Raw genomic sequence first — 26,176 nt, 5'->3', positions numbered from 1 at the left:
GGACAAATATGTCCCTTGGTCCTGAAAGGGTTATAGTGCCCAGTTTTTTGGCCAGAGATTTTTTTTTCATCCCTAGTGTGAGGGGAGTTTTTTTCGCTTTGGTCTGTTTCTGGAGCGGACCTACGATTAGAAAATAGACTCTTTAGTGGAGTTGCGTACTCCTAGAGCACTTATCCTTCTGGATTTTGAGGTCCACTTTATAGTCTTGGTTTAGCTCGACTGATCACTTGATACAGAGTTGGAAGATATTTTGGTGTCTTTGTCTTTATCATTTTCTGTCATTTTTTTCTGTTTATATTAAGCTATTCCTCCACATAGATATCTTTGTGCCCATTTTATAATATGTGGCAGCAGAGGACAATCCAAAGATGCCAATATCCCTTATTTTGCCCTATTCATAATTTGGACGTTCCAGGGTTCGCAAAATGGATACTGGAATTTCCAGCACATGGACACCCATCTCGCATGTAGTTTAGAACATGATACAGATAAGGACAAAGCAGTGAAGTACAGAAGTCCTACAACTACATGCCAAAAAGATGTATTAGGTAGTACTATATAAAGCAGTCAATGAAATAGAATTAGCAGACTCTAGAGCTAAGTTTTTGTTCTGTTACAATTCTAACAGTCTAAGATGTTAATCTTTCTGCTGTTTTCAACTTCATTCTTCCTTGGGAGGGTCAAAGAATATTAACAAATCACAAAACATGCTATTATATGTACAATACCCCCCCCCAAAAAAACAAAAAACCCCAAACAAATTATTTGCCAAAAGTTTGAACAATAAAAGGTTGCCACTTGTGAAAAATGGAACAAGAGCCCACTTCTAAGAGACAAAAACTCTTTATATACTTTCTGTGAGGGATCTTCAAAAAATTTATGCACTTTTATTTTTTTAAACACTCAAAAGAAATTACATCACTTTTCTACATAATTACCCAATTTTACCAGACTGACTGGTCATATGACATTCTATAACACACCCTCTTACCACTTCTCCCGCCACAACCACTTCTCGCGAAAATATTAAAGCGTGGAAACTTTTTGAAGAACCTTCATAAATCAAGGACAAGTTATTACTGTATGTTTAATCATAACATAAGTTTTAAGAAACTGTATTAACATTGAGTTCAAGCACAGCTGGGAAAAATGATGAGGCAAATACTATATTATTCCCTTCTAAAGTAAGTGCAGTTATAGCAACATCACTTAAAAAGATTTAAATGCTTCACAAATACCGTTAGATGTTTAGGAGGTCCAACATCACACAAAGACCTGTTTATTTAGTGGCTCTCAGTTTTAAGGTCTATACATTAATGATATTATTTGGGAATGCATAATCCACATCAAATTGATACTCAAGTTACTGTTCCAGTGTTTCTCAGAATAAGATATGTCTATAGCATGATGTGCTATAACCACAAAAAAATTACAGCATCCAATGATGATGAATTAATGGCTATTTACAAGTGACCAATTAATAAATGTATCATCATAAAATAGTAGTGCATCTCTTTTTAATGCGAGGCCTTGATTTAATTTGGGAACAATGATACTTCACTGCTCTTTACTTTTAGGCCGCAGAACAGCTGAGTGAATATTTCATGTTAGGAATTTAGAAACATGTTATGTTCCATTCTCAAAATGCATTAACTTCCTTTTTATTTTTCCTTTAAGGGCAAACTATACAAAGACCACAAACTTCAAAGAAAACACAATTATTTTAAAAGGGAAAAGGACAAGGAGGAAGAATCCTTCTGTGATAAGGTTAACAGCCAAAAATGCAGTTCTGATGTTTCAAATATTAAAGCTTTCTCCACAGCCACAAGTTCCTTTGATGTTTGGATTATTGAATACAAACTCTGTTGACAATTTATTTTCTACATAGTCCATTTCTGTTCCTAAAAGCGTTAGCTGTGCTTTCTTTTCAATGAAGACTCTAACACCTTGGAGAGAGAGAAAAATCATTACTTTATTTTTTGTTAAATCATAGGTCATGAAGTTTATTTGTTACGAAAATTATACAGAATGACCTCTAGTTATTCAGTCCTATGGAAACAGAAAACACTTAAAATCTTGGCAGTATCTCAGATATGATTAATTAGAAAATTATAAAACGTTGAGGATTAGCCCGAAAAGTATTCCTATGAGCTGCAAATTATCAACATAAAGGGCTCCTTTTACAAAGGTGTGCTAGGGCCTTAACACATGCAATAGCGAATTCCCGAGCGCACTAGACACTACCGCCTCCTTTTTAGGAGGCGGTAGATTTTCGGCTATAGCGCGTGGTAATTTTGTGCGTGCGCTAAAAACCCTAGCACACCTTCGTAAAAGGAGCCCAAAGTATATGAACATTCTAGCTTTCCCCTAGTAGTTAACACACAGGCTTTGTGCTCACCATATGTTAACTTTTTCCGGTGAAAGTACAGTGAGTACAAAAAGCTTTCACACATTGGTACCAAAGTCACTAACAACAAAATAGAAGCTCAAGATAAAAATATAATAGCATGGAATTTCATGGATTTAAACATTTTGTAACTGTTTTATTCTTTATTTTTAATATCCTTATTCATATTTCTCACCAAAAAATGTATTCCAAATTTATTTCTCTTTTAACCATTTATGTATCAGATAAAATCAAATTTAAAAATTAAACCATTTATTGCTGAATTTAGTAAAAATTATGTAAATGAAAGGGAGGAGCAAACTTCATTTACCATACCATACAGTTTATTATATCCTGCAATTTTCAACATGGAATCATTGCGGCTTACAATAAGATTAGGGATCAGTCATTACATTAACAACTTAGGGCTCTTTTTACTAAGGTGCGCTAGCGTTTTTAGCTCACACACAAGATTATCGTGCGCTAGCCGAAAAATTACCACCTGCTTAAAAGGAGGCGAGAGCGGCTAGCACGCGTGGCAATTTAGCGCGCACTATTCCGCACGTTAAGGCTCTAACGCACCTTTGTAAAAGGAGCCCTTAGACTCTTTAAAAGAAGAACCACAGTACAGCAGTAATGCAGCAATTAAGGGACTAATGGTGACCATAAAAATATATCTGCCCTCAGTTTTCATTTGTAAGCAGCTAATAAGAGTTAAGGATTAAAGGGGTCTTTTACTAAAGATTAGTACATGCTATCTGCCTATGGACCCTCCTACAAATAACATGTTAATCTTCAATAAAATACTCCCTAAATCTAGTAGGGGTGTATGACTTTTTTTATGGAGCTTAAGGTTAGAACTTGTTAGGTTAGGTTTTGGCGACGCATCCTATGGCAGGCCTACACCACAAAGGAAGCCACAACTTTAAGGCCTAAAACCAAGGCCCCAAACTGCCTCTTGAGGACCAGCAATCCTATGTATCCCTTCAGGACCACTTCCCCTTCACTAGGCAGAGATGTTCTCTTAGAAACTTGTGCTACCAGAGAATCTACCTTAGGCAGAGGAAATAATTACTAGAAATCAGAAGCCATGAGATACAATTTCTTCACTGCTCTGGTCCCCAACATCCCTTTGGTAAATTCCAATGCTCTATTACAAGAACATAAGCATAGCCTTACTGGGTCATACCAATGGTCCATCAAGCCCAGTAGCCCATTCTCACGGTGGCCAATCCAGGTCCCTAGTACCTGGCCAAGGAGAAGCAACATTCCATGCTACCGATCCAGGGCAAGAGTTGCTTCCCCTATGTCTTTAGCAATAACAGACTATGGACTTTTCCTCCAGGAAATTGTCCAAACCCTTCTTAAAACCAGCTATGCTATCTGCTCTTACCAGAACCTCTGGCAACACGTTCCAGAGATTAACTATTCTCTGAGTGAAGAATATTTCCTTCTATTGGTTTTACAAGTATTTCCCTGTAATTTCCCCTAGTCTTTGTAATTTTTGATGGAGTGAAAAATCGAACCACTTGTATCTGTTCTACTCCACTCAGGATTTCGTAGACTTCAATCATATCTCCCCTCAGCAATCTCTTTTTCATCCCCTTTATCATCTTGGTCGCTCTTCTTTGAACCTTTTCTAGTGCTGCTATATCTTTCTTGAGATAAGGAGACCAGAACTGAATGAAATACTCCAGATGAGGTCGCACCATGGAGCGGTACAGGGACATTATAACATTCAGTTTTGTTAACCATCCCTATTTTAAATAATTCCTAGCATCCTGTTTGCTTTTTTGGCCGCGGCACAGTGGTAATCTCTGGGTGTGAAGGAAAGCATATGGACTGATGCTTAGTACTGTTTAGCAGGGAGAGCTAGGCAGCAGAAACTTGTAGAGACTAGATTCAGCTCCTGCAAAAACGAATCACCTCTATCAAATATGCAGGTTTGAATAGCCTGTGCCGCATCAGATTCTCTCCCTGGATTAGGGCTACCATCGACTTCTGGTCTGCTGCTCCAAACTGAGACCCCGAATCATCCAGGGAGGATGCATGCTGGGAGAATATAGGAATCATATCCAACCCCAAATCATCCCAGTCCTTTTCCAACTGGACCTCCGGCTCCTGTAGCTCTAATGGCAGTTGCAGAGCCTCGCCCGGAAAAGGAAAAACTCCTCTTGAGCAGAGCCCAGCAGGCTCACAGATGAACAGACAACCCTTTGTGCTTCTGGTAAGCTATATACATCAAAACCACAAAATCTGGGCCAAAGTCTTCACCTGGAACCTCTGTCGGTTTACCACGTCTCTTTTCAGGGTCAGGGGCATCTGCGCAAAAGTGCTGTGCTAGTGATGCCTAAATGCAGTTTAGAGACTCTAACAGGGCTTTACAACCCAGATCTCGAGCGTTCTACCCTTCCTGAACCGTGAAGTGACTAGAGGGGGCTAAGTCCACAGCTCCCCCCCCTTTGTGTGCTCCACTGCACATGAGACAAGGACACTCCTCAGCTGACCATCCAGTGCAAACGAGTGATATGGGATCAAAACCACCTGAGGAGTCCACAATAACTGATTTCCATCAAGATCAAGGCAATTTGAGGCAATGCCTGTTCACTCCCTCGAAGAAGTGCAGCTAGTTTGTTAAACAAGATCTGCCTTTGCTGAAACCGTGCTGGCTGGTCCTCATCAGACTGTGTCCATCAAGGTGATCAATGATGCGGTCCTTTATCAGCGCCTCCACCATCTTCTCCAGTACCAAGGTCAGACTCACCCGCCTGTAGTTTTCCGGGTCTCCCCTCGAACCTTTTTTGAAGATCGGTGTAACATTCGCCACCTTCCAGTCTTCCGGAATCTTTCCTGTTTTGGCTATTAGTTGAAGCAGTTCAGCTATGGTCCCTTTCAGTTCCTTGATGACCCTCAGATAGATGCCATCTGGTCCCGGGGAATTATCGCTCTTGAACCTATCAATCTGTCTGCATACCTCTTCTAAACTGACCATTAACCCCGTCAGTTTCCCATTTTCACTTCCAGCATATAGCCTGATGGTTCTGGTATGCTGTGTATATCCTCTTCGGTAAATACAGACGCAAAGAACGTGTTCAGTCTGTTGGCGATTGCTTTGTCCTCCTTTAGCGCTCCCTTTATTCCTTGGTCATCCAATGGTCCCACCGCTTCCTTCGCAGGTCATTTCCCTTTAATATATCGAAAGAACGGCTTGAAGTTCTTCACCTCCTTGGCTATTTTTTCCTCGTAATCTCTTTTGGCTCCTTTTACCGCTTTATGGCACCTGCGTTAATGTTGTTTGTGCTTATTCCAGTTTTTTTACGTTTTTGATCTTTTCCATTCCTTAAACAAGGTTTTTTTTGTCTCTGATCGCTTCCTTAACCTCTACAGTGAGCCATGCTGGTTCTTTATTCTTTTTCCTCTTTGATCCCTTGTTGATATGCAGTATATATAGATTTTGTGCCTTGGTGACAGTATCCTTTAAAAGAGACCAAGCTTGCTCTAGCGTGTTTAGTGTTTATCCTCTTCTTAATCTTCTTCCCCACCATGCGTCTCATCCCTTCGTAATTCCCTTTTCGGAAGTTTAGCACCGTGGCCGTTGTTCTGGACCGATGTTTAACCCATGTTTCCAGGTTGAAGCGGACAATATTGTGATCGCTGTTTCCCAGCATCCCTTCTGCTTCTACATCCTCTGCCGGTCCTCGCAGCCCATTTAGAATTAAGTCCAGAATTGTGTTTCCTTTCGTGTTTTCCTTGACAAGTTGTTCCAGGAAATAATTGCCTACAGTTTCCAGGAACCTGGTCTCTCTAGCACAGCCGGAGGTGCCGAGGTTCCATTGTATCCCCAGATAGTTGAAATCGCCCATGATAACTGCGTTGCCTCCCTTGCAGTTGTGTTTAATCTCGTCCGTCATTTCTATATCAATTTCTTCGGATTGCCCTAGGGGTCGGTAGTAGATGCCTATCCTCGTTTCCGGTCCATTTGTTCCTGGAATTTTGACCCACAGAGACTAACTTATCTGTCTGTTGTGGCATGTTCTCTCCAGTAGATTAAATTCCCTCTTTGACATATATGGCAATGCTTCCTCCTTTCTGAGTCACTCTGCCTCTGCGGTATAGTTTGTATCCTGGTAGCACCGTGTCCCAGACATTTTCATCAGTCCACCATGTTTCCGTGATGCCATGTCAACATTATCCTTTTGTGCCACAGCTTCTTTTTTTTTTTTTTGTAATTATCTTTATTAACAATTGCAAAGGAACATACAACCATGAGCAGAATAAGCAGAGAACAAAGCAGCCAAAAGTAGTACAGAAGATAATAACATCAAATGGTGCTCAGTACAATACCCCCATGGGTGGCTGCCCATCACAATTGACATTTTGAGATATTAAACCCCGCCAAACAGACACACCCAATTCCCAAACCCTCAGCACCATCCACAACAAACACACCCCACTCGAATTGCCAGACATCCACACCCCCCCAAAAATCACTCCCACATACACACACCGATGCAGCTACCCAGGAAAGTAAAAACAAAAGGACATAAGGAACGACATATAGAACAACAGCCCCCTCTATATGAAAACTCAAGGGGAGGCAGCCATACCCACTGTCTTCACGCTGGAACAGACCCTCAACATCCGCTGCCACAGATCTCGATAGCAGCGGTGGGCCAAAGTCCCAGCGCGAGGGATACGTTGAAGCTCGTACCGCCCCACCTCCTCCAAACGAGCCTTCCATTGGGGAAAGGAAGCCACAGAAACATCCACCCAGTGTTGCAACAGAAGCTTTTTGACCACCAAGACAGCCATATAGAGAACCCTGCGCTGAGAAAGGGTGAGCCCCCCCCTCTATCAATTCACGTTGATCTCCCAAGAGCAGAAACCCAGAAGACCAGGGCACAGCCCTCTGGAGAATATGCTCCAAAAAAGGAAGAACGTGCAGCCACAATTCAGAAGAAGGGCATTCCAAAAAATGATGAGTTAGGGTACCTAAGAAATGATTGCATTTGGTGCAAACCGCTGCCTCCCAAAGGCCCATATGAGCTCCCCTAACCCGGGAAATATAAGCCCGATGCAAAATTTTAAATTGCATTTCCCGGAAGTCCGTGGAACCCCCCCAAGGCGTGCACAGTGGCAAAGAGATCAAGAAAAGCCTTTTGGTCCAGAGTAGTGCCAAGCTCGGTCTGCCACTGGGACGCCAGCCGATCAATAGGGCCCAGATCGGAAGCGTTCTTCAGGATCCGATACCAGGTAGATAATTTATTAGAGGCTGGAGATACCTGAAAAAATTGTACATCCAAGGGACCACAGAGCCAAGCATCCCCCCAGCGCCGAGCAAGGGACAAGTAATAATGCCGTGCCTGAAGGTAAGCCCAGAAATGAGTCCGAGGCAATTGCCAATGGGACTGCAACTGGGCAAAAGAGGGAAAATGATCCCCCCCCCCCACGGCAAGAATATCCTGAAGAGTCCTACCCCCTCTCTGCTCCCACTGCCGAAACCAAGCATGACCCACTCCCGGGGGAAAGTCAGCATTACCATACAACTATAAGAAAAGAGAAGCGACCGGAGTCTTCCCCTGCCGCCTCCTCCACCACCGCCACGCTCGCCGTACGGGCAGAAGATACGCAAACTTGGCCCCACCTCCCGGGACTAACAACAACGAAACGTGCAGAAGAGACAGAACTGAGTGCGGAGCACACCAGGACTCCACCCAGGCCTGAGACGAAAATCTATAACAACCTGACCAACCTTCATGGATGAAGCGAAACAAAGCGGCGACATTATTATATCGAAGATCAGGCAGATTCAAACCCCCCCTACATTTATCCAACGCCAAAGTGGCATAGCTAATCCGGGCCCTCTTATGACGCCAAATGAAGGAAGAGAGGATCGAACGAAACAGGCGCACATCTTTAGCAGTAACCCAAAGCGGCACCGCCTGCAACGGATACAAAATTTTGGGGAGGAGGACCATCTTTGTCAACGCCACCCGACCCGAGAGACCCAGCGAAAGGTCTCTCCATTTATCACACAATTTCTGAATCGCCTCCAAATGACGGGTTACATTATGGCAGTACAAAAGCTTAAGATCCGGACTTAAGTATACCCCAAGGTAACGCATCGGCCCCTTCACCGGTGGAATTTCAAGGCTCACATGCCAGGGCTCCACCCGGGTGGACCGCAAGGGAAGGAGTTCAGACTTATCACAGTTAACCTGCAACCCCGAAAGGTCACCAAAGGAGCGGACCAAAGCAAGGACCCGGCCCAGATCCCGACGGGGCTGATCCAAATAAAGAAGAATATCATCAGCAAAGAGGTTAATGCGACTCTCCAGACCCCCAATACGAATACCCTGAATAGTCCGATCCCCCCGAACTCGAGCAGCCAGCGGTTCAATAGCCAACACAAAAAGTAAAGGGGACAACAGGCAGCCCTGTCACATCCCCCGTCCCAAAGCAAATGGTGCAGTAAACTGACCATTGACCAAAAGTCTGGCCTGCGGCTGTATATACAAGCTACTAATCCACTGATGAATAGACCCCTCTATGCCAAATTGACGCAGAACCCAGAAGAGATACTGCCTCGAGATACTATCAAAGGCCTTCTCCATGTCCAGTCCTACAATAGCCGATTCACCCTCCAAACCACGCCTGGAATGAAGGGCCATCAGAGCCCTGACCAGATTCATCGACGCATAGCAGCCCGGCACAAAACCCGCCTGATCCTCATGGATCAAAAGCGGCAAAAAGGCATTCAATCTCCTTGCCAAGAGTGCAGCAAAAAGTTTAGCATCCTGGTTAAGAAGGGAAATAGGTCTATAAGAACCCACCTGGGCCGGGTCCTTGCCAGGCTTAGGCAACAATACGACGTGGGCCATATTAGGAGTCCCCAAACCCCGAGTCTCAGAGAGCGCGTTGAACGCCCCCGCCAACGCCGGAGAGATCAAATCCGACAGAATCTTGTAATACTCAGAGCCATACCCATCTGGGCCCGGGGCCTTAGTCAATTTAAGCTGCTTAATACCCAGCTGTACTTCATCGGAACTAAATGGGGCATTCAATTGCTCCAGCTGAGCTGCAGTTAGCCGAGGTAGCTGGAGCCCCTGAAAGAAAGCATCCCTATCAGCATCCGAGAACGATCTCTGAGCATACAAGGATTCGTAAAAGTGTACAAATTGCTGTTGAATCTGCCGTTCCTGCGTGTAGCAAGTACCCTTCGAGTCCCTGATGGACAGAATAACCTGTCGAGTGCGCGGAGGCCGGACCAAATTCGCCAACAGTTTCCCCGTCTTACCCCCCCCAAGCGTACAACTTATACCGCTGGAAATAAATATCCTGAGAAGCCCTTGCGTCAAGATAGTATCTATCTGCCGCCGGACGTCCAGCAAGCGAGTTTTGTCCTGCGCCGAAAGCGAAGCACTATGCCTGACCCGCAACTGTCGAAGCTCCCCCGATAGAGTCAGTAACTCCGCATCCAATGCTTTCCGCTTGCGAGAAAGATAAGCAATAATGAACCCCCGCAAAACCGCCTTCGAAGCCTCCCAATAGGTCACCGGATGGACATCCTCAGTAGTATTATAAGAACTATACTCCAACCACTGTTCTCAAAGGTATTTATGAAAATCAAGATCTCTATAAAGGTAACACGGAAATTTCCAATGTCGTTCTTTGGGTTCCGGCGCAAACTGCAGCTCCAGGACAACCGGCGCATGATCCGACAATGGAACCACTTCTATAGTGATCCCCGACACCCAGGGGAGCAGAGAGGGCGATAGCAACAGATAATCCAATCTGGCATATACATTGTGGGGATGGGAATAAAAAGTATAGGTGCGTTCCATGGGATGCAGAATCCTCCAAATGTCCAACACCTGCAACTGGTTAATTAAAAAATTTACCCCCTTGGCTCCGTGATCCCCCGTCCCCCTCCTTGCCGGGCAGCAGTCCAAAGCGGGAACCACAGTGATGTTGAAGTCTCCCCCTATCAACAGTTGGTAATCGGGGTACATGGCTATCTTGGCAAGCAAGGCTGAAAAGAATTTATGATTATACACATTAGGAGCATACAGATTACACAACAACCACTTATGCCCCCACAATTCCCCCAAGACAAGTACATATCGGCCATCCCGGTCTTGGAGAACTTTATGAATATGGAAGGGCAATTGTTTATGGATAAGGATGGCCACCCCCCGCTTCCGGATTACAAAGGAAGACGAGCATACCTCGCCCACCCAATCCCTCCGCAGCTTAAGATGCTCTGCAGCGGAAAGGTGGGTTTCTTGCACAAAGGCGATATCAGTCCCCCTCTTGCGGAACCAATTCAAGATCTTCTTTCTCTTAATAGGAGAGTGAATCCCATCCACATTTAGGGTAGCGACAGTCAACTTAGTCATTAGGAAAAAAACCCCCAGTAAAACCACAAGAGACAATGAACTACTAACGACAGGCAGCCCCCCAGCCAGGCCACCCATCCAAAGACACAGGAACCTGAACCCTCTAAAAGGGAGCGGAAAGCAAGGAATCAGGTACAGCCCCCTCCAGAAACGCTGCATCCCCCCACACTCAACCCACTCAGCTATCCATCTGCACAACATCCACTCCCCCACCCAACCCCTCCCCCTCCCCCCAAATCCTTCCCCCCGCAGAAAACGGCCCCAAAGCCATCCCCAAATCTCCCCCAGCCAAAAGGATAGAAGGAAGGACCACCCTGCCCCCTCCCACCGAGGGAACCTTCCCCCGAGGCACCCCCCAAACCCCCCCCAAACAAAAAAGAAAAAATAGTAAGAAAACAACAGTGACCTGTGCTCCCAAAAACAGGAGCAACCCAAAACCTTCTACTGAACATTCCCCGACCCAGAGTCCCCCACAGTAGCCAAACAGTCAAAGTATCATCGAAAAAAGGCAACCCCCGCTGAAGAGAAAACAGCTCTCAGGCAGTCCCGGGATCTACAGCAGGAAAGGCATAGCCTAAAACCCCAGAAGTATCCACCCACCCCCGGAGAGGGGAAATCCCCACCTACAGTCCGACAGGATAAGGCAACAGCCCCAGGAAAAAAGGAGGATGGATCCCCGTATACCACCGGAGAAAGTCCAGCCCTCGGATTCCACAGCAGAACAGAGCCCGGCCGATTCTCCAGGCCCCTCCAAGTCCGATATCTTCACGTCTCCCCCGCTATAGCCAGCAAAAGTCAAAGAGCCCATTCTCAAGGGGGGGAAACGCAGGCCTCCGGGGACCAGCAGTACGCTCTAGAAGAAGATCACCGACCCTCAAACGTGGATTGCAGACAGCCGCTCCACAGCAGAAGAAACAGCCAACAGGGCTAACAGCAAAAGCAGGCAGAGCAGGCAGATCAAACAGCCGCCGGATCTCCCCCGGCGACCTCCGCAGGCAACGAGTCCAAATAGCTCTGAGCAGCCGCCCGGTCCGGAAATGTATGGGGTTTTCCCTCCCTCCAGACCCGCAGGGATGCCGGGTAGACCAGCGCAAAGCGCACTCCTCGTCAATGGAGGGCTGAGCAGAGAGGTGCCATTTCTCTGCAAAGGGAAGCCACTTGGGTAGAATAATCATTGAAAAGTAGCAGCTTCTTCCCCTATGCCAGCGTCCCAGCCCTCCAGTAAGCTTGGAGGACAAGCTCCTTCTCCCTCCAATTGATATATCTGGCAATCGCAGGTCTGGTGCGGTTGTTATCCTCCGGTCGTTGCCCCAGACGGTGCGCCCGCTCGTACAAAAAGCCAGCCACCGGCGGCTCCAGCCCCAGCTGCTTAGGGAGCCAGACTTGAAAGAAGGCATAAAGATCTTGATCAGCTTGCATCTCTGGCAGACCCACCACCCTTAAATTATTTCTCCGCTGACGATTTTCATGATCATCAAGCCGGCTAGTCAGGGTGGCCACCTGAGCCTGGAGGACTGATACGCTGTTGCGCTCCTGGACGGCCGCGTCCTCCCCATCCAAAACCCGCTGCTCCACCGCCGCCAGCCTGGTACTATGGGCATCAAAGCGCTCATTAAAGCCCTCCACAGCCGATTGTAATTTATGCAGGCGATCCTCCAGGGCAGCTGTTACCATCCGCGATATCTCCTGAGCCCACTCTCCCCACTGAGCCAGAGCTGCAGGGGGGGGGGGGAGGGTCAGAGACGCCGCCATCTTAGCCCCAGGCAAAGCCGACTTATGTTTCGGGGTCTGCGCGATTTTAACCGGCATGCCAGGCACCCTCTACCTCGCAGGGTTCTGTACTGCTCCCCCGACCCAAATGGAGGGTCCTTCGCAGGCAGGAGCCCCCCAGCCACGAAATTAAGATCGTTTAGCCGAGTTTAGGGGACTCGAGGTCGGGGAGCCCAGGAAAGCACGTCTTATCCAGGCAAACTCATCACGTGACCCCCTATGCCACAGCTTCTAATTCACCCATCTTATTTCTAAGGCTTCTTGCGTTTGTGTACATACACTTGAGTTTGCAGCCTGTTCCCTTCTTGCGTGTCCTTCCCTCTTGTGTCCCTTTCGGTCTGTCTTTTCTGTGATCTGGTGAGTCTTCTCCTCCATCTTCCTGCACGGTATCCTCCGATTATACCGGTTCCCGAATCATTGACTCTCTCTCTCTCAGTCAACCGTCAGCTTTCCCCTTCTTCCTAGTTTAAAAACTTCTCAACTTCTCTCTTGATATTGCTTGCAAGTAGCTTCGTTCCGTCTCTGATGAGGTGGAGTCTGTACTTCCTGTATAGCTTGCTCTTCCCCCAGAATGTCGTCCAGTTGCGCACGAAGTGGAATCCTTCTTCCTCACACCAGAGCCGCATCCACGCGTTGACTGCTTGCAACTCCATCTGTCTCTTCTCATCTGCCCTGGGTACCGGCAGGATCTCCGAGAATGCTATCCTCTGCATTCTGGTCTTCAGCTTCCTTCATAGCATCCGGAACTGGTCCTTCAGTACTTCTCTGTTGTAATTCTTGTTGCTCATGTTGTTTGTCCACACATGGATCACCACTGCCATATCTTCTTCTTCCTCCATGCTGTCGACAATCCTGTCGATGCAGCTCACTATGTCTTCCACATGATTCTTAAGAAAGGGAGGGGAACGCAGCCAATCTCTGCCAAGCCTTCTGGCCAGTCATGGAGTCAAATCAGCCTACACTCAAAGTGACTCCACAGGGATGAGCACTGCTCCAAGGAGACCTGACCCCAAGCTCCCAAGTGTTAATGCAGGCCAGCCAAGCAGGTACTCTTAAAAATGTTGCCCTCCTAGCTACAGGCCGATGTCTGTCCCTTATCCCAGGCAGAGCTGTCCCAGGACTACTGGGAACCTCTTAGCACATGTAAGCCTTGATAAAAAATTGGATTAAGACTCAAAAATAAAAAAATCTAGTGTAGAACAGATGAAAGACATCTTCTCAACTTGCTTGCAGAGTTAAAACTGAGGAGGGCGCTACTCAGAGAAACAAGAGGGCGGAGATTAGAAAATGATTGTTTTCTGTAAGCAACTCGCCAGTTGGGGTGCTTAATCAATCTGTAACGAATCATATGCTATTTGCAAAGGAAGTACGATTAATGTCTCTTGCTAGCTGCTACAATGAAGGATTTCAGATTATTTAGAACTAAAATGAATTAGTTTGGGAAATACTACTAAAAATCAAGATTCAGAATTCTTTTAAGACATCTGTCTACTGAATCAGTAAGATCTTGCCCTGTCTCCATAAAAGGAAATTTGATTTATAAGCTGCAACAGCTGTGCTAATGAAGGAAGTAATATTACTTCACAGCATAAGGATAAATATTTGATTTTTCATAGATATATATAAAAAAAGAATAAAGAAAAAAGGACTTCTCACCATCTTGAAGTACTTCTTCATCTGATGCACCTTTTGTCTTTGTATATTCTAATGAATAAGAAAGACCGTTGCATCCTCTCGTACGAACACCGACTTTCAGACCAATCTGCAAATATATAAAGATTTTAAAAATTTCTTAAATTTTCAAAAAATCAAAATATTACAGAATATATAAAGTCAACATGAAAATATAAAAAGGACAAATCTTCTAGCCTACATTCTTGTTTTCTATTTATTGATAGGTTTGGATTCATGGATTATTATGACTAGGAATGTACATGCATTTTGAACAGGAAATAGGGTGCACCTCAATAATATAGCTAAAATTAGACCTTCTTTTCTAAGTGCACTGCTATGACCCTCATCCACAGTCTCATCACCTCTCGCCTATACTACTGCAACTTGCTTCTCACTGGCCTTCCTCTAAACCATCTCTCTTTTCTTCAGAACTCTGCTACATGCCTCATATTCCACCAATATCGCTATATCCACAATTACCCCTCTCTTCAAATCACTTCATTGGCTCCCTATCCATTTCTGCATACAGTTCAGACTCCTCTTAACCTACAAGTATATTCACTCCACAGCTCCTCACTATCTTTCTTCTCTCCCCACATTCCCCCCCAGCCACTGCGCTTATCGGGCAAATCTCTCTTATCTGTATCTCATCTACAGTCAATCCTTCCCTTCTACTTTGCTGCACCGTATGCCTGGAACAAACTGCTCACTCGGTACATTTATTTATTTATCCAATTTTCTATACTGTTCTCCCAAGGGAGCTTAGAACGGTTTACATTAATTTATTCTAGTATGCAAGCATTTTTTCCGTCTGTCCCGGTGGGCTCACAGTCTATCTAATGTACCTGGGGCAATGGAGGGATTAAGTGACTCGCCCAGGGTCACAAGGAGCAGTGTGGGTTTGAATCCACAATCCCAGGGTGCTGAGGCTGTAGCTTTAACCACTGCGCCACATCAAGCTCTGTCTCTGGCAGTATTCAAATCCAGACTTAAAGTAGAAGGGTGAATCTAGGACTTGTTCTAAGGAGTAATACCACTGATAAAATGCTATGTAGGAAGATTAGGACTGAGCAGGGAAGAACACATTGGTCTGAAATCCAGAGCGCAAAAATTTCAAAAATTCTGAAAAGGTGTCCTGCTTCTGGGGCATAGGTCACCTTAAGGTGGCTAAACTGAACTTTTCTGAGGCTGCACAGGGTCTACAGCCTGGCGGACAGAATTACCAGTCATGCTAAGCCCCAAAAACCATGAAGGCCACCCAGCCGTGCTAGCTGAGCGTTTGGTCACCTGCTTCAGCAGGGGAGAGGCTAAGCTGGATGCTGTAGCCTTCCCGGCTGCAGCATGTGGCGCAAAAATGCTATATAAGCGCTAAAGCTGTGCAATCCTGGCAAGAATCCACATGAGGATAACCCAAGGACTCCATCCCAGCAAGTTTCCAGGCAAAATTTGTAGTTTTGAAAAAGCAGGGAGCTTTAGAAAATAAAATCACTAAAAATCCAAGATGGCCGTCGTCATAAAATTCACATCAAAATTGTGATATTTTTCACACTTCCCAAACTCGCAAAACAGCAATTTTAGGATTTTTCAGGAGGGGGAGCATTCATAAAGCACAGTTACTTACCGTAACAGGTATTATCCAGGGACAGCAGGCAGATATTCTCTACATGTGAGTGACGTCATCCACGGAGCCCCATCGCGGACAGCTTTTCAAGCAAACTTGATTGAAGATCTTGAAGTTTGCTAGTTCTGCACGGCGCATGCGTGTGCCTTCCCGCTCAGCTAGGGCATGCGTCTCCTCAACGTGGTCCTCAGTTCAGATAGCTAGCAAAGAAGCCAACCCGGGGAGGTGGGAGGGTTGCGAGAATATCTGCCTGCTGTCCCTGGATAACACCTGTTACAGTAAGTAACTGTGCTTTATCCCAGGACAAGCAGGCAGCATATTCTCTACATGTGGGTGACCTCCAAGCTAACCAGAATGGGACGGTGGGAGAGTTGGCAAATTAGAACAGATTACACAAAACTGACTGGCCGAACTGGCCCGTCGCATCTGGAAAAAACATCCAGACAGTAGTGAAAGGTGAATGTATGAACCGAGGACCAAGTGGCGGCCTTGCAGATCTCCTCAATAGGCGTGGACCTGAGGAAAGTGACGGAAGCCGCCATCGCTCGGACTTTATGCCCCATGACCCGACCCTGCAGCGGGAGACCAGCCTGAGCGTAGCAAAAGGAAATACAAGCAGCTAACCAGTTGGACAAGGTGCGCTTGGAAACAGGACGCCCCAACCGATTAGGATCAAAAGATATGAAGAGTTGAGGAGCCGTCCGATGAGACTAGGTGCATCATAGGTAAAAAGCCAATGCCCGCTTACAGTCAAGAGTGTGAAGTGCCACCTCTCCAGAATGAGAATGAGGCTAAGGAAAAAACATCGGAAGAACAATGGACTGGTTGAGGTGGAAATCCGAAACCACCTTAGGTAAGAACTTAGGATGAGTGCGAAGGACCACCTTGTCATGATGAAAAACAGTAAAAGGCGGGTCCGCAACCAGAGCCTGCAGCTCACTGACTCTGCAAGCAGACGTGAGGGCGGTCAGGAACACCACATTCCAAGTGAGGTACTTCAGATGAGCCTTATCAATGGGTTCAAATGGAGGTTTCATCAACTGAGCCAAAACCACATTAAGATCCCAAACCACCTGGGGGGGGTTTTGAGTGAAGGATGGACATTGAAGAGGCCCTTCATAAATCGGGAAACCACCGGATGGACCGAAAGCGATTTCCCATCAATCAGCTGATGAAAGGCAGCAATTGCACTGAGGTGGACTCAAATAGATGTCGATTTGAGACCAGACCTACAAATGTAGCAGATAATCCAGCATGGAGGACAAGGAGGCAGACAGTGGCTCCATGCGATGCGTAGCACACCACGCAGCAAATCTAGTCCATTTCTGGGAGTAGCATTGTCGAGTGGAACTCTTCTGAGAGTCTCGCCTCAAACATCCCTCACCGACTGAGAAAATTTGAAGGAGGGAGTCAGGTGGAAAGGAACCAAGCTGTTAAGTGTAGAGACTGCAGATTGGGATGCAGCAGCGAACCCTGACTCTGAGACAGCAGAGCAGGAAATAAAGGCAGAAGCAGAGGCTCCTTGACACTGAGTCGGAGGAGAAGGGAGAACCACGGCTGCCTGGGCCACCGAGGAGCTATCAAAATCATGGTCGCTGACTTGAGCTGCACGAGTCTTCAGAATCAAAGGAAAAGGAGGGAATGCTTAGAGGAACTGGCCCATCCAATCCAGAAGGAATGCATCTGCCTCGAGACGATCCGGGGAGTAAATCCTGGAGCAGAAGCGAGGCAACTTGTGGTTGAGGGGGGAGGCGAACAGATCTATCTGCGGCGTCCCCCATCGAGCAAACACCTGACACAGAGTGGAGAAATGGAGCGACCACTCATGTGGCTAGAGAGGGCGGCTCAACCTATCCCCCAGGCAGTTTTGCTCGCCCTGAATGTAGACTGCTCGAAGGGAAATGTTGTGGCGTATTGCCCACTCCCAGAGCCGAAGAGCCTCCTGGCAAAGAGACAGGGAACCCGTACCCCCTTGCTTGTTCACATAATACATCGCCACCTGGTTGTCCGTTCGCACCAGGACCACACGATACTGAAGCAAATGGCGAAAGGCCACCAAAGCATTGTAAATGGCCGGAAGCTCCAGCAGGTTGATGTGGCAGCGACGGTCGGCGCTCAACCAAAGCCCTTGAGTCCGGAGGCCATCGAGGTGAGCCGCCCAGGCATACGCGGAGGAGTCCGTTGTTAGGACTTTCTGTGGCGGGGGTGCGAGAAAGAGAAAATCTCTGGAAATATTGGAAGAGAGCATCCACCAGCGGAGCGAACTCTTCAAGGAGGGAGTCACTGCAATATGTCGAGAGGTGGGATCCCGGTCCTGTCTCCACTGGGATGCCAGGATCCACTGAGGCACTCGGAGGTGAAGTCTGGCAAAATGAGTGACATGAACGGTGGAGGCCATGTGTCCCAACAGAATCATCATCTGCTTGGCCGAAACCATGGACTGAAGGGAAACCTGCTGGCATAAGCAAATGAGGGTGGCTTGCCGAGGCAGAAACGTGGAGGCGCACCGTGTCCAGCACCGCTCCTATAAACTGCAGAGACTGAGAGGGACACAACTGGGACTTGGGGAAGTTGACCTCGAAGCCCAGATGCTGAAGGAACGTAATAGTCCGTTGGGTCACTAAAATAACCTCCTGCTGTGACGGTGCTTTGATGAGCCAGTCGTCGAAGTACGGGAACACATGAAGACCCTGCAACCGCAGGGCCACCGCCACCACCACGAGACACTTTGTGAAGACTCACGGGGAGGATGCAAATCCAAATCGGAGGACTCGATACTGCAGTTGAAGATCTCCCACCTGAAAACAAAGAAACCTGCGAGAGGCTGGATGAATTGGGATGCGAGTGTAGGCTTCCTTTAGATCCAGCGAGCACAACCAGTCCCCCTCATCCAACAGGGGATACAACGTGAGAAGAGAGAGCATACGGAACTTCTCCTTGACAAGGAACTTGTTCAATACTCTGAGGTCCAGGATAGGGCAAAGGTCCCCGGTCTTTTTGGGGACTAGAAAGTACCGGGAATAGAATCCGGTGCCCCGCTGACACAAGGGGACCTCCTCCACCGCCCGGAGGCGAAGGAGGGCATGAGCCTCCTGGAGAAGGGGGAGCTGCATCCTGTTGGAAAGACACTCTCTTGGGGGCATGTCCGGGGGTGCCATCTGGGAATAAAGGGAATACCCCTCCCTGATGATGGAGGGGATCCAGTGGTCCAAAGTAATCAGTTCCCAGTGGTGACAAAAGGAACTGAGACGGCCCATGATAGGTAGAGAAGGCTCGAGGATGAATGGGGGTGGTCTGCTCAAACTGGGATAGTCAAAAGGATGACACAGGCTTAGCCGCCGCAGGGGTATGAGGCTTTTGAGGGGCCCTCTACTGCTGCCGATACCTCGGTGGTGGCCTGGAAAAAGCCGGCATGGACTTCTGGGGATAGTGCCGTGGGGGGGGGGGGGGGCTACTTGTACGACTTAGGAGGAGCGGGCTTCGCCTTGGGTCTGACCAAAGAGGAGGGGGCGGGACCGCGGCGCAGGAAGCAGCGCCCAAGCAGCTCAGGGATAGCTGACCTCGCGATCCTGCTGCTTGCTGCTTCACAGGTGGTGCAGGAAGGTCAGTGGGGCGAGCGGTCCTTCGGGGGTGTGGGGGGACTGAACGGCAAGGCCGGGAGCACCCCTTCAGGGCTGGCACCCGGGGCGGACCGCCCCTCCCGCCCCCCCCTTGGTACGCCACTGGCTGGGTGCGATGGACCTCGGGTCTGACCCAGCGGAGGCAGTGCTTATGTTCTTATGACAGGGCTTTCTGGCTCCACAGAAAACTAAGAACTGAGGACCACGTTGAGGAGACGCGCCCCCTAGCTGAGCGGGAAGGCACACGCATGCGCGGTGCAGCACTAGCAAACTTCAATATCTTCAATCAAGTTTGCTTGAAAAGCTGTCCGCGATGGGGCTCCGTGGATGACGTCACCCAGATGTAGAGAATATGTTGCCTGCTTGTCCTGGGATAAACACTTTTACGAATAAAAAAAGAAAATGATCGACAAAAATTGGCCACAGTTTTTATTCCTTTAACAGTGGGAAGGCCAAGTTTATATTTCTGAGAGCTCCTAGAACTAGAGATTTCTTGTGAATTAAATGAGACAGGAACCAAAAGGAGAAAAAAATACCATATAGAATTTTGAAAATTACAGTTGCACATTTAAATTGGAATGTTTCACCTTATTGCACTGGAAAATCCATTAAGCCAAAATCCAAAACTTCCAAGTTATCAAGTCCTGGTTTCAAACTCACGTAACATGCCCCCCCCCCCCCTGTTTTACAAAACCGCGATAGCGTTTTTTTTAGCACAGGGAGCAGTGCTGAATGCTCTGTGCTGCTCCCAACACTCATAGAGTTCCTATTCAGCGCGGCTCTCTGCGCTAAAATACGCAATTGTGGTTTAGTAAAAGGGGGGAATGGTGTCTATAGTCCCTGATTTTATCCACTAAAATCAGTGCTGCAGGTCCCATGATGCAACAGGAAGGATTTGTCACAAACTGAGGACTGGCATAAAATCTACCTCCTAGAAGTGGTTAACTTGGCAACTCTGAAAATACATTTTCAAATACTAATAAAAATAGTAAGTAACCTTTTAAAAGAAAAAAATATTCCACTCCTTATTACAAAGGAATGAAATATTTTATTGTAATACTTACATGTTCAGGTTTATCTTTAAGTAGCTGTTTTATCTTATTTACAGCTGAAGGTGTCTGAAAACCAGAAAAACTATTTTATTTCATTGAATATATATCAAGTGACTAATAACTGAAACAAATGAACAAAATAAACCAAATTATCAAGCTGATACAATAATCTTGTCAGAGTATATCGACTGACTCATAGCACATACAAAGAAAATAAAATAGTATGAGAATATCAAATTGTATATATTGTACCAACTGTTCTAAAACTTGTATGTTTTCTTATGCAATGTTGTCCATGCTTCATGAGTTATGCTGCATATGATTTTCTCTTCACATTTTGTATTCAAAAATTTCAATAAACAAACCTTGACAAAAAAACAAAAAAAACAAAACAAACTAAAATAACCCATTTTAACAATTGTGATTCAGGTTTGCAGTGGTCAAACTATATTGGTTCTCACTCCTTTTGGAGAATTATTATAGCATAGAGAGTTTCAGGTTATGACTAAAGGTGCTGTGAGGAAATGAAAAATTCTAGGGCTTCATTTGATGCATAACAAATGCAATCAAATACCCTGCAGAAGTAGGTGACATTACAAAACATATGGCTCCTTTTACAAAGCTGCGGTAGAGGTTTCTACTGTGAGCCAGCGAGGTAAATGCTCCAACGCTCATACAAATTCTATGAGCATTGGAGCATTTACCTCATCAGCCCAGGATACATGGGGAGGAGACTAAGGCCCTGACTGGGTTGACTGAGCCAATCAGAGGGCCTTAAATTCTTCCCCCTTGCATCCTGAAATATAGAGGGAGGAGCCTAAGGGGTCTGAGCCAATCAGGGCCTTAAGGGGTCTGAGCCAATCAGGGCCTTACGCCCTTGCATCACATGATGCACCAGGCAGGGGAAGGCCCACCATTTTGGACAGGTGGTCCTTTGAGTAGGATGGACTCCAAACTTCCTGTGTAAATTGAGTAATGTACTTTGTTGGCCAAAGAAAGTACATATGATCATCATCTATCCTTCATATTTATATAGGTGGCCTTGAAAAAGACTATTTTTGTGTGTCAGTGATGTCTCAGTATTTGGTGGGCCACCCTCTGTTCTTGATCACCTGTCTGCACTGTGTCAGAATTGAATGAACCAATTTGATGAGGTGATCATGGGTGACAATGTGATTCCAGGCCGCAATGAGTGATTCAATCAACTCATGTTTTGGTGCTGGATATCTTCTAGGTCACCTTGTGCCACAAGTTCTTGATCAGATTCAGATCCAGAGATTGGGCAAACCAGTCAATTAACTATTGTTTCGACACTTCCAGTTGATTACCTGTTTGCAGTGATGGCAAGGTGTGTTAACATCTTGGAACAGGAACTGGTCTGGAAGCAGCTGCTGAGCTGATGGCACCATGCACTTTGGAAGTATTGTGATGCACTTGGTCCCACCGACCATTCCATTAACAATGTGCAGATGTCCAACACACTGGCAGCCATGCAGCCCCAGACCATGACCTTGAGGTTGAGGCACTCAGGCTTGAGCTCCTCTCCATGAAACCTCTTCATGTAGGTATGGGTCTGGTTACCAAACAGGCAGAAGATGCTTTCATTGCTGAAAAGCATCTTTTCCCACATTTCACATTTCCAGCTTGAGTGCTTCCAAGCCCACTCAATTCGGTTATGCCTTTGGACGTTGATCATCAGTGGTTTGTTGCGTGCTTTGCGGCCCCAAAAACCAAACTGCAGGCACCGTCAACGAACTGTTGATGAACCGACACCGACATGACACTTGTCTGACCACTCATGCAGTAGCTGAGATGAGGTCAACTTGCAACTGGTGAATGAAATGTGTCAGGTGCATGGTTTTGGCTTGATGTCGATGCATGTGGATGACCAGAATAAGGCTTATCTCCCACTGAACCCGTTGCTTTCTTTTTTGTACAATTTTAATACTGTAGATAATGACACAGGGACAGGTTCCTACTACTACTTATTTCTATAGCTACGGTAAACTGTGGCAAATTCAAGGGAACGGGAAAAGTTTTACCCAGTTTACAATGGGAACTGGCGGAGCAAGGCCTTTTACTGCCCTGCGGGAGTTGTAAAACACCTTGCTCCTGTGGTTAAAAAAAAAATTGTATATGGTTCGGCATCTCTGTGCTTTCCTTCCCAACTCCCCTCTTGCCTTGCGGCTGTTTTGCCTCAAAGAGCCACAGCCACAGAGAAGACGAATCAGAGGCCTGCTCTGGGGTCCTCCTTCTGCCAAGTCCCTCCTTGATGTGACTGCAGCCGACTTTGCTGGCGATCTGGCGGCACAAAAATTCCTTTTCGCTCATCACAGATACATGTACACACTCCTTCGTCAGGTTCCAAGTCTTGCTCATGGTTGATGGAGAAAGTGTATGAAATCCCAAAAGCCCACATTTTTTTAATAGCTGCCCAGTGTTTCTAAACTCGTTCCTGGAGTACCCCCTTGCTAGTCAGGTTTTCAGGATATCCATAATGTGCGTGAAAGAAATTTGAATGTAATGGAGGCAGTGTATGCAGATCAAGTTTACACATATTCATTGTGGATATCCTGAAAACCTGACTGCCAAGGGGGTACTCCAGGACCGAGTTGAGAAACACTGACCTAGACATCTGGACTGTGACTGGCTGACCAAAGCAGCCTCCTGGATTAGTCAGAAATAACACATGCTGATTGGGCACAGTCTCAATCCAGTAAAAGTTATGGTAGCTATGTGCTCCTATCAACAAAATTGTAAAATTATAAACAAATGATCTTAAAAAGTTGATTCTATTAATAGCCAAATGTATCTTTTGTAACATGGTACACAGACAAATCTACTGGGTCAACAAAGAAATTAAAATAAAACGTCAGAAAGTTGAAGGAAGGCATAATTCACAAGTGGCTCCAGACCTTTGCAGACCACTGCATATTTATGACAACGAAGACTATCAATTCAAGGTCACCTGATGATGTCTGCCGAAAACACAACATTGGAGTTCATTATCCTTTCTAATAACATTACCCACTGGCAGCACGTGTCAGTCGATAGTTTTCAACAAGAATCAACGAACCCTTCAAGATTGCAAACACTCCCACGTACGTACACGCACACGCTGGAAGATGCAATCCACGTCCGCAGCAGCTCCCCCTTAAGTCACGCTCTGCACAACGCAGTCACCGACATAAACAAGGCACTCGTGCCAAGCCACCGCTTTCCACCTGCCCCTCCCCCCCAGGGTCGCAAACAGGCAGCCAGGGGACAAGGGCAATATCGCAGAGGCCTTTTACTCTCCACCTCCCCCCCAACTCGCTTTCCTTTCACCGCAGCCAGTTACTCACCAAGGTTAGCGCCGCTCGCGTGGGCTGCAGCTTTCTCTTGCTAACAGCTCGCACCGTAGCTCTAACAAGCGAAGCAGACATTTTCTCCTGTTGCCCATGGGCACTATGGGACGACAGGCGAAAACACAGAAACGTAGGCACGTAACGAAGCAGCATCGGGTGGGGGGGGCGCGGCCACTCCAGACCCCGCCTCGCTTCAAGGGTGGGTCACGAGTAGGTCTCCGCCCACTTTTCTGCGGCGAGCGCTGTCCGCTATTGGCCAATGGCTGGTGAACGACAGGGAATGGTTACCTGCCTGAGGCGAGCTGTGACGCAGAGTTATTATGCGCATAAACCACTTCTTTCCCAACCTATTGCGCAACAACCTGAAGAAAACTGGCAACAACTGGAGAATAAAATAGATGAGCCGTGCTATGAGTTTAGACTTTTTTTTTGTGCTCTCTGTAATTAAGAACGTTTCAGAGTTGATGTTTTTTTTTCTTCAGTTAAATGCCTTGTTCTTTAGGTTTTATTTATTTGTATTTTAAAATTTTATTTAAGAGAATTAATGAGAAAGCAGAGTTACTTACCTGTAAACAGGTGTTATCCAAGGACAGTAGGCAGATACTTTCACATGATGGTATACTATTATTAAAAAGTATGAATCACTAAGGGGCAGCACAAAAAACTATCCCAATTAGTCCAAAAATTGAAATTTGACAGAATAGCCAGTTAATTAAAGGTCAACTTGGGCCATCCAGTCTGATGTTTCATTTAACCCTTCAGGGGCCATAGAGCTCATCCATGCTCATAATATCACCCAAATAGTTGCAAAACATTGGCACATTGTCAAATGTTAGAAGATCATCCTATATTTTCCTATGAGAGAAAGAAAAACATTGGAGAATATATTAATCATAGCATTTTGAGGGATGTTGTAACTAAATACACAGGTTGTCATTTGCCCTGTGGACAGTGTCAGCGGTGCCCTTTCACCTTATCAGGAGACACGTGGATACACCCCCAATACCAGGGGAAACTTATTCCTCTAGATCAGGGGTGCCCACACTTTTTGGGCTTGCGAGCTACTTTTAAAATGGCCAAGTCAAAATAGAATAAATTTTTTAAAAAAATACAAAGCACACTGTACGCAGAGAAAATGTTAATTATCATTTATATTCGGGGGGGGGGGCTTCAAAGAGGTCAAGGCAGATGACTCTATGCAATGTGGCCTCAGTAACAACTATACAAAAATAAACAAATATACCCCCCTCCCTTTTTACTAAACTGCGATAATAGTTTTTAGCGCAGGGAGCTGCGTTGAATGCCCCTCGCTGTGGCCGGGCCAGTCCCCGAGTAGGTGGGAAGCCAGGCTCGGACCACAGGCAGATTTATTGTAGCACTTTTTATATGGCTGGATAAATGACAAACCTGGAAGACGGATTGTCTAGGAACTGGATTCAGCTTTATTAGAGTTTTCAAGGAAAAACAAAAGACAACTGGGAACATGTAGTTACTTTTGCCCCCTTTCTAGAGCCAAATATGTGCTTGAGTCCTTGTGTCCTGCCTGGAGCTTCCAGGTCCAATAAAGCAAGCTCACACAAAACTAAGAAAAAGGAAAAACAAAAAGGCTTGGATTCCCAGCTCCCTGTCATATGCTTCAGTCACTGGAAGTCGTCCCCAGGGAAAACCAAAATCAATTATCCTCCTCTTATAAGTCCTCTATAGGTAAGGCAACTTAAAGTTTCTTATAATGACTTTTCATAATTGGGCAGGACTGCCTCTGCCCTGCTCCAAGCCCTGCTTGTGTTCAGGGTTCCAATTAACCTGGACTGGATTTCCGGGAGAAGTAGCACGACTTATTCTATCCCACTCTCCCCTATCTCCATGTCTTCCCCAGGTTCACTTTCTCCAGTAAGGCTGTTCATTTCCAAGTCACTAGCTCCATAATACCGGCTGCTTCTCTACCCGGCAACCTCAGGTTGTTCCTCCCAGCCCCCTCCTTGCCTGTGGGTTAGCTCCTGGCTAACCTGACTTCTTCTTTGCACATCTCTTGGATTACCCTCCCAGGGTTTCCAATTTCCCTCCTGCTGGGCTGCCTCTGGGCCAAGGTTCTAGGCTGGGGCTCAAGCACACCGTAGTAACTGCAAGCCTCCCTGGCTGAAGGTTGATTGGGATTAGCCACAGCTGAGCCTCCCTGCTGTCTCCCTCTAGTTTGTATTTGAGGCTTTTTCCCCCGGCACACCCTGGGGACTAACCCCACCCCCTCCGGGATGGGTTTTTGGTTTCAGAGAGGGAGGAAAGGAGTAATAGGGGGAATAATTAGGTTCT

The 26,176-nt window shown here is 46.4% G+C and overlaps 1 protein-coding gene across 2 annotated transcripts; it reads right to left on the bottom strand.

Annotated features, from left to right (window-relative positions):
* ISCA1 (iron-sulfur cluster assembly 1) lies at positions 1-24,082 on the bottom strand. Of its 2 annotated transcripts, XM_033927721.1 has the most exons (4): positions 23,867-24,080; positions 20,535-20,588; positions 14,212-14,317; positions 1-1,946 (listed from the first exon to the last, which is right to left on the bottom strand). In XM_033927721.1, exons 1-4 carry the CDS (start codon positions 24,020-24,022, stop codon positions 1,798-1,800), a joined length of 465 nt encoding a protein of 154 aa, XP_033783612.1. In that variant the 5' UTR covers positions 24,023-24,080; the 3' UTR covers positions 1-1,797. The 2 variants fall into 2 exon arrangements, with proteins under 2 accessions (XP_033783612.1, XP_033783621.1); XM_033927730.1 differs by lacking the exon at positions 20,535-20,588 and having other exon boundaries at positions 23,867-24,082.
* Positions 24,083-26,176: the final 2,094 nt, after the last annotated feature.

This window comes from Geotrypetes seraphini, chromosome 1 (assembly GCF_902459505.1).
Source record: "Geotrypetes seraphini chromosome 1, aGeoSer1.1, whole genome shotgun sequence".
NCBI classification, from domain to species: Eukaryota; Metazoa; Chordata; class Amphibia; order Gymnophiona; family Dermophiidae; genus Geotrypetes; species Geotrypetes seraphini.
This window is presented reverse-complemented; position numbering and strand designations above follow the sequence as displayed.